The sequence below is a fragment of the Hypomesus nipponensis genome, chromosome 5 (assembly GCF_054491055.1).
Source record: "Hypomesus nipponensis isolate SF chromosome 5, ASM5449105v1, whole genome shotgun sequence".
Classification (NCBI taxonomy): Eukaryota; Metazoa; Chordata; class Actinopteri; order Osmeriformes; family Osmeridae; genus Hypomesus; species Hypomesus nipponensis.
This window is the reverse complement of record NC_140365.1, coordinates 13956213-13965567: the sequence shown is the minus strand read 5'-3', so window position 1 is coordinate 13965567 and position 9355 is coordinate 13956213. Positions and strand designations below refer to the sequence as shown.

Here is a 9355-nt window from a genome sequence, read left to right as displayed (position 1 = left end):
CCTGACGTTGTCATACTCATAATTCTAGTCAGAATATGAGTATGATAACTCTCCGTTGGGCGGTGACTATGGGGCGTGTTTCAACCGAACTTGGAAAACAAATGCCTCTTCGCTCAATTGGATAAACCTACAACCAATCAGAGCAACATAATATGTTGTTTGTTGAAAACAAATTCAACCCAAGCGCTCTTTCGTGACGTTGTTGATTACGTTACTGTTGATCATCTGTCCATATGAACGGATGCACATGCATACATTTTTGAAGTTTTATAGTTTAATGGACCCGTATGAGGCAACAGCTCTTACGGTGGTGATGGTTTACCAGTTTATGGAATGTTTTTCTATGCAAAGAAAGAAAATAAAGGAGTCAATTTATCCAGCAGTAAGTTTAATGCCACGATGCATACGGGTATCCGTTACATTAAATATTTATAAAAAATCATTCACACCTTCACAAAATCCCCAACCCCAAATCCACACATTTAACACCCTATTCAAAATTCACTTCCCATTCAAGTCTTATCTGCCAGAAACCGAAGAATTGAAATGAGTTCCCTTGTCCTGAGACCTGCTTTCTTACCTGCCTGTTTCTACATCTCACCTGTAGCTTCAGCTGGCTCTTTCACAGCAGAATTTCAGATGCTGTCCTCCTCTCCTACTCTTTCTTCAATGCCTAACGAATTTATCTCTTTCTTTCCCTGACCCTGTCTTTTTTCTTGAGCAGCACTGAAGATAGCCTGAAAATATTGTAAACAATGTCTGCATATAGGCCTATGCCAAAAAACCTTGAAGTGAGATTTGGTGGCGCCAACCAAAATGTTGCTGCGTACAAAGCAAGCCCCCCGCGCCCCCCTCCCAACACGAGCTTTCACTCCGTGTGCCTGCGCCTCGTCCATTACTGTTTACAACGTTAGCAAGACTACTTGGTTGGTGTTGCCTTCTCAGCGTAAGAAATAGGGTGTAAGGTGTGGCTTGTGAAATGGGTGAAATGCACGTGTCTCATGGTCGATGCGTGAGAGTTGGCAGCCCTGTTGTGCAGGTAGCTAACGCTAGTGCTAAATAACTATTTAGCTGGTCGGCTTCATGACGCCGGGGCTCGTGACGGCGTATGCGTCGTTGCTAACGTGTGTGTGTGTGTAAAACATTAATAACAATAACGAAACGCAAGAAGTGGCGGCCAGTGTTGGTTCTGTGGCGCACCGCCACGAATTAGTCTGTGTGGGAAACTCTGGATGAGTCGTTTTCGCATATTGAATACAATGTATTTTCCACAGTGCATGATGAAACACAGAAGGGCATGGGCTATTGCTCGCCCCGCCTACCAACGACGTCTCAACACACTATGAAAAGAGCAAAAAACCCTGCCTTACCTCACTTTTTAGTCATCAAGACACCCCATACAAGTACACATAGGAAAAACAAACAAGGATATAAAACTGGATTATTTTTATTGTGCAGTAGTTTGGGAAAGGGAATAAAACAACACAAGATCAAAGCCGATATTTCCAAAACCTAAAGGATTACAAAGAAGCCTAAATTGCCGGTTCGTGTGTAGTCTATACTTGAAGCAGTCGATCAGTTCAACAGGTAGATTTCTGATTTCAACACGGTTGCTGTTGGTCGGCCTTGCGTTTTACTGAAGTAGCCTATGCGTGTATTAAAATGCGATTGGCGTGTTTGGTTTTCAGGCATGTTCAGGATTATAACAGATGAAATATAAACGAGTAAACAATACTTCTACACATATTAGCCTACCACAACATCTTATTGGAAGCAAATATTCTATTACAGAATCAATATTTTCATGAAGGACTTAGCACTACACTTTACAAATGTAATTTGGGGTATTTGGATCATCTAACGAACACATTAGATTTAAGGCTGTTAATTTAATAGTGAAGGACCACCCACCACTGACGATGTATGATGAGTCATTTCGGGAATCCATTAAACTTGTGACCAATGAGGGAATTAAGCATCTTATCTGTAGCTGTAATATAATCATAATAATGTTTTTTAATCGACCCAGCAATTTGATGTAGGCTACAACAATATAATGAATGTGTATAATGTAAATAAGGTAATAAGAAATAGTGTGAAATATAAAAGGTGTTCATTCTTGACTTCTGATAATATTATCTGGAAAGTAATTGACTTTAAATTAATGTGCCTCATGTTAAATCAGATTAGGTTACTGAATAACTGGAAATGGAATGACAATGGATACATTATAGAGAGACCATGTCATACCTGGATCTCTCGTGACATTTCAGGTCACACCTAGCTATATTACCGTCTGTGATGTAATCATTGTTACATTCAGCATGAATTACTAATCAGGCCTGTCTGTTGAATGCACCTCTAGATTCCTGATGTGTGACCTCAGCATGGACCAGGTAGCCCCCTTGTCAAGTGGCTTCCGCTCAAGCCTCAAGGTGAGCCCACTCGTCAACCAAGTTGAAAAATCACAACCTAACCAGGCTTTAGCCAGATATGTACTTTTCAGTCAACTGTTGTATGACAAGTTCATTATTCATAGTAGAGTTGTAGTATTATGTCCATGTTGCTGTACCCCAAATCCATAGACAAGCTGTGTACTTCAAACAGAGTGCCATTGGAAACAAACCAATATTTAATGGCTGCAATGACTTCTGATAGCCGATAGAGTTATCAATACTTACATTGAATCAGAACACATTTGACAATGACTAAAACATGAAAACAAGATTTAGCAAGACTGTCAAACACGACTGACTAAATCTGACAAAGCATTTGATATAAAACGAGTACAGGCTCAGTATGTTCCTCTTATACTCCATCTAATTCAATTAGTCCCCTTGGCAACAGAGCGAGCGAGCAGCTTTCAAACCTTGAGGGCTACATTTACTGAACCTTTTGCTACTCTGTCACACTGACTTGTCACTGGACTGTCACATGCATTGTTGGAGACAATTTCAGTTCACTTGTTTGTTTTGTATTCTCTGAGCAGAAGGTATTATCCAATGACATTTTTTTTGTTGACTTAATTCAAATCTCAATCATCTGTAAAAAGTTTATTGTGAGGCTCAAACTTGGAATATGTCAAGAACATGAGTATGTAACACACAGAGAGACAGGACACAGAACAGAAAGAGAAAGCTGTTCTAAAAATGTCTCCCTCTTGGTTAATCGAATTTTAAAGAAGAGGCTAGTTTGCTCAACCTGATTTGAAGAGGGAGGGATATAGGGTGGGGGGAAGGCGATGGAGTACAAGAGAGAATGCTTTTTTTTTTCTTCTTCAAGACGACGCCCACGCTGTGTTATGAACCCTCTGCACTGAAACGCTGCCAGCTGCCTCAAGGGAAGCTTTGAGAGCTTCTTCAGAACAGGAAAGACCATATTTGGGCGTCCTCTTCCCAGTGGTTCATGGCCAGGGCTGGCAGAGTGGAATGTGAAAGGATTTAAGTGTTTGACTAGCAATGACGGATTACTTCTAAAGAAAGGGAGTGCCCAATTATTATTTTTTTTCTGCGCCTGTTTGGTTATCTTTTGCCTTTATCTAGCATAATAGTGGTGTGACCCTGAAGAGGTGAATGAGGTTTTCACAAGTGATGTGGATATGTTTGTGGCTTATTTTGACAACTGGTCATCCGAACAGTATATGGTAAAGTTAGAGTGCATGGTTGTACATGTTTGTAAAAGGATATCTTTAAAGCCTTTTAAAAACAAACCCTATATGGTTTTTTTAATGCTTTTTTCCATCCACAGCGACAGACGGCATTTGACCTGTTTGAAGACCCCATGTCCCTGTTCTCGGGGTACTTCCTGCCTTCAGATGAAGACCAATCACTCCAGGAGGTTCCTTCTGGGATGGACTCCCTCACACATGGTAGCACACCCCTTACCTTAGTATCTAGTGCCATGTTACCCCCTCATGACACCATACTCCAGGCCAAACCAAAACACTTCATAACTTGGACTAGTCATTTAGTCAGTTACTCACCAGACATTTTGTACACAAAGTCTATGGTGTATCAAGGGTCATTGATTAGAAGTCACTTATAATACTATGATACATTCTGTGAGATAATACAATGGCTATGTTCTTGTTGAGTCTAGAGGTAATACTGTTTTTTTAATGATTTGATAACGTCCTATTACTCTTTGTAGACTGGTATTTATTCCAGTTGAATGTCTGTGTCACAGTAAATACTGTGCCACATTTTAAACAATGCCAGTTGAGATAACACGTTCATTTTTTAACAAACTTACATTTGCTTTGGTCCTCTCCCAGACCTTGGCCCCTGCTCTGTGCCTCTGTTGACCCCATGCAGCAAGGCAGTGATGAGTCAGGCACTCAAGGACAGTTTTAGTGGATTCTCCAAGGTGCAGGGCTGCTGCGGAATCTCTAACAGTGAGTCACCTCCTCACTTGTTTTTCCATAATATGATAACCTTTCTTTTATCCGCTATATCTCTCTGAACATAGTATTTCCAGTTGATATAAAGGGCTCGCATTGTGCTTATTTTCTGGTTTCTACTGTATCAAGCATATTTTTTGCATCAGTTTTAGTTTTATTTAGGATTCAATTTAAATAGTTATACTTTTACAATTTATTCTTGTGTTTCACTGCTGTGAAACTAATTTCTCCACCCAAAATGTATATATTTGTATTTAGGTAGGTATGTCTTCACAGAATTGAATGTAGTAATTTATCTAAATATCTTACACCTTTCAGATCCTCGTAAGTGGACCAAGCAGCATGTGCTTCAGTGGCTCCACTGGGCAGCCAGTGAGTTCAGTCTGGCCAATGTCAATTTCTTCAAGTTTGACATGAATGGTCAGGAGCTGTGTGACCTGGGCAAGGACAATTTCCTGGAGCTAGCTCCCGACTTTGTTGGTGACATCCTGTGGGAGCACCTGGAGCAGATGATGAAAGGTAAAAACAGGAATGAATCTTGGTTTGTTTGTAAGTTTTGGTCTATCTGTATACGAAACACTTCAAATGTATAATACCCATATGCACTAGTTACCTTGATGTAGATAACTTATGAATCATATTTTCTTCACTTCAGACTGCCAGGAAAAGGATTCTTGTAAAACTATCAGCAGTATTGTCCCCTCAGTTAATAACTGGATGAGCTCTGCAGGTAAGTAAACAGGATACACTACACTACAAAATCAACAGAAAATGAAAAACAGCTGTCCACAAAGCCAAAATTAAAAAAGAAATTTACTTTCCACTTCAAAAATAATATCATAAATAAATTTGAGATTGGCTCATATCTTACTGTTTTGCCCTCCACAGGCTTTACCAAGTGTGCCATGCGGGTGCCTGAGTGCATGGGCAGTCTTCTGAGGGAACTGTTTGAGAATACTGATAAGACGCCTGTTTTGCTCCAAAACCAGGAGTTCTCCATGTTCTCAAAGCCTCAGCTGAGCACTGTCAATGTTAGCTACATCACTAAGAGCCCCGAATACTCCACGACAAGCGCTACTCCCAAATCTTGTGAGTAGGCCAAGTAGTTTGTTTGTTTACTTGCACAAAATATTATATAAAAACATAATACAAAAACAATGGGTAAAACAGGTGCAGTAGTTGATAAGTTTACAGTTAGCAAGTTGTTAGAGAATTACTCTTTTCTACCTGTTTACAAGTTGCCTGTACACATGTCAGCAATGCTTCTTAATCATATTATTGGTTTGCTTACACTTAAGATTTGTTTTTAGTAGCCTGCTATTAAACGTTGCTTCTGTTTGTCCTTGCAGTCTCGTCTAAAGACCAGAGTTCCTTGGAGAGTGTGGACAGCTTCGAGGGGCTGCGCTCCTGGGGTAGTCATTCATCTCTGGCGGACACCCAGCGGGTCCCATCTCAGGACAGCTTTGACGATGAGTACAACAACACGCCCCTGAACCTGGGAAAGCAGGGCCTGTCCTTCAAAGACTACATTCAAGAGAGGAATGAGCCGGTGGAACTGGGCAAGCCTGTGATACCAGCTGCCGTCCTGGCAGGGTTTACTGGTGAGTTCACAAGCCAGATTATTTTAACAAGTTTAGCATTATTCTCATCAATTGGAATTGATTCCATCCCAATACCCTCAGCCCTCCGGTTGCCAACTTGCAGTATGTTGCTCTGTTAGATTCAGTTTGACATTTTCACACAGTTTGGTTGATTAAATTCTCCGACCTAATCACATACCTAATTTAACACATTTTGACCCTCTGACCATGTCTCTTTTATAGGAAGTGGTCCCATCCAGCTTTGGCAGTTCCTCTTGGAGCTCTTGACAGATAAAGGCTGCCAGTCCATCATTAGCTGGACAGGAGATGGCTGGGAGTTCAAACTTATTGACCCAGATGAGGTGAGTTTCTCTTGTCCTTTATGCATTGATAAACTGTTTCTTGTAGTACACTTAACTACATGGAGTAATGCAAATGTCCCAAGTTAACCAGACCAAACAAACTGTGTGGCTTGACCCTTCCTTCTCCTCTCCTTCAGGTTGCTCGTCGCTGGGGTCGAAGGAAAAACAAACCGAAGATGAACTACGAGAAGTTGAGCCGTGGCTTGCGTTACTACTATGACAAGAACATTATCCACAAGACCTCGGGAAAACGTTATGTCTACCGTTTTGTATGCGACCTCCACAACCTTCTGGGTTACTCTGCTGAGGAGCTCCATATCATGCTGGGAGTCCAGCCTGACACTGAGGACTGAATCAACTCTACTTGTATTAAAGGGGAAAGGGTTGGATATGGAGTTGCTTCATTAACCCATACATTATGTTGCTAATGGTACAGCCCAACTGGCTGTCATTTGTAGTCTCTGAGCAGGTGACTGTTGAGCACTCATTGTCACTACACTGAGGTACAGACAGAATGTGGTCTGTTTTGGAGAGGCAGTCCCTTTCTTGGCTCTTTAGGACAGCATGCATAGTTGTGCAGGCTTTGTGGTTAAAGGAAGGCCAATTTAGAAATCCAGCATTCCTTTTTAGGGCCACTTTGCAAGATGTAATTTTAATGGATATGATTTGTATCCATTTGCAATCTTATAGCAGTCTCAGTGGACAGGAGATCAATGTAACGTAATAAGATTTGTTAAGCCTCATACATGTATGTAGAAAGTTTACAGCCTCTGAAATGTGCGCATATTTACTGACTGTGAGTTATAGGGGATAACCAAAGGAGATTGTTTTGGAATTGTGGCCCTCATGCCTTTAGAAAGGACTTTGATCCTGTGGAATGTGTGGAGCGGAATGTGTATTTCTGACTTTATGTAAACGCTAATATTGCCTTCTACTATTCAGAGTGCTTTATAATGCATTGTTTTTGCTGACAAGCCTGCGACTGTTCAAGTGGAATGCCAGATATGATGCCGCATTTGAGATAGCTTGTTCAATGTCTCGTATTATGCGATATGCGTAAGGTTTAAAAAAGGCACATATTCTTTAAAGATTGAATGTAAGAGTGTAGAAAATGAATTAGTAATTTATTTTGTCTGGATTGTAGCTGGTCTATCAAGGGAACAATTTGTGCCTTGATTGCTAAATATATTCCATGTGGCCAAAGCGACTTGTGAATGTATTGTAAATAATATATTCTTAACCATATTTGTAATTTGTTGTATGTTTTTTTTTGCTATTTGTTTTGTTATTGTTGTAACAAATATACACTGAATATCTGCAGAAAGTTCAAATCGGCTTTAAAAGTTGTTTGTGTGAGGACAGAATTATTTCAGTTTAATAAAAGCTTTATTTTCATATGATGTTATGATCTATTAAAAAAAACTCAACCCCAAAAAAGAGAATTATTAGCAAGCAATTAGGAATCAGCAATAAATAACAAGACTTGCCAACCTAAGATCCACAGAAAATGTCCTCCAGAGCAAAAGTGGTGAAATTCAGCCAAAATGTACTTTCTTTTTGCAATGCAAAAGGTTTTGCACTTGACAACGAGACACAAATGGTCATAACACAATATATAGCTACAAGCTGTAATGGGGTGGCCAAGCAGGTCAGATGACCCAGAAGAAACTTTAGACATCCTCAGAAGAGGGTTTTGAGTACACGCAAGTTTGGCGTGAATCCATCAAAGATTTGCTGAGATACGACTCAACTTTCTGTTTGGCGGCTCTGCTGCCGATTTCAATAGGCTGTACAGGACAAATGGTTTCGAAAATCTAAAATCATTTTGATAGTTTGTGTGAGGTTTGTGTGACTATACAAAGCTAGATTACAGGTAGCTAGCGATTGCGGTGTACCTGGCTTCCTTTGCAGTGGGTTACAGTCTCGCTAAACAGTTAATCAGTGACATGACAGGCTCGTCGGCTTTGGCTGGATTCCCACCTCTGACGTTGCCCTTGCCATGACACCAACTTATCCTAGTGAGGTATTCTCAGTGCTAGAAATCACCAAATTCAGTTACTGGGTAAAAATATGAGCAGTTTTTCCTGTGGCAAAAGGTTGTCAGATTTGGCCCAAGTTTAAACAGCTGTAATTCAGTCCTATTTTGACTATTTTGACATAGGAGATTGTGGTCTGAAGCTAGAGAGTACAGAGACTGCCGTCCTTTCAGTCACCACTGCCCTCCAGTCTGCCAGAGCAGCTTCCAGGTCATCCGTCATCATTCTGTTGGACCTTTCTGCAGCGTTTGATACAGTTAACCACCAGAACCTGCTCTCTGGACTTTCTGACCTTCACTGGCACTGCACTCCAGTGAATCTCATCCTACCTGTCGGGAAGATCCTACCAGGTGTCCTGGGGACGCAAACTGTCAGGCCCTCGCCAGCTCTCCAATGGTGTCCTACAGGGCTCCGTCCTTGGACCCCTCCTCTTCTCTCTGTACACCACCTCACTTGGACCAATCATCACCTCCCATGGCGTCTCCTACCACTGCTACACTGACGACATGCAGCTGTACCTGTCGTTCCCCCCGACTGATCCGGGGATCTCATCTAGGATTGAGGCCTGCCTCACAAACATCTCCGCCTGGATGACCGAGCACCACCTCCAGATGAACCTCGCCAAAACAGAACTTCTCATCATCCCGGCTAAACCCTCCATCTCCCACGATCTGTCAATCACCCTGGGATCTACGACGGTGACCCCTTCATCCTCTGCCAGGAACCTTGGGGTTACCATGGATGACGAGCTCTCCCTCACGGCCCACATTGCTGCAGTTACCGGTCGTGTAGATTCACCCTCTACAACATCCGGAGATACCTGTCTGAGCACTCCACCCAGCTGCTAGTCCAAGCACTGGTCCTCTCCAAGTTGGACTACTGTAACTTACTGCTCGCTGGTCTCCCAGCATGTGCAACCCGCCCTCTTCAGAGGATTCAGAACGCAGCGGCCTGCCTGGTCTACAATCTACCCAGACG

At 41.8% G+C, this 9355-nt stretch overlaps 1 protein-coding gene across 4 annotated transcripts; it reads left to right on the top strand.

Annotated features, from left to right (window-relative positions):
- The first annotated feature begins 904 nt into the window (after nt 1-904).
- ets2 (ETS proto-oncogene 2, transcription factor) lies at nt 905-7736 on the top strand. 4 transcript variants are annotated; one of them, XM_084698907.1, is made up of 10 exons: nt 905-946; nt 2366-2435; nt 3748-3868; nt 4274-4393; nt 4718-4918; nt 5055-5129; nt 5288-5488; nt 5749-6000; nt 6223-6341; nt 6479-7736. In XM_084698907.1, exons 2-10 carry the CDS (start codon nt 2373-2375, stop codon nt 6692-6694), a joined length of 1368 nt encoding a protein of 455 aa, XP_084555033.1. In that variant the 5' UTR covers nt 905-946; nt 2366-2372; the 3' UTR covers nt 6695-7736. The 4 variants fall into 4 exon arrangements, with proteins under 4 accessions (XP_084555033.1, XP_084555032.1, XP_084555031.1 ...); XM_084698906.1 differs by lacking the exon at nt 905-946 and adding an exon at nt 973-1039; XM_084698905.1 differs by lacking the exon at nt 905-946 and adding an exon at nt 1324-1543.
- Nucleotides 7737-9355: the final 1619 nt, after the last annotated feature.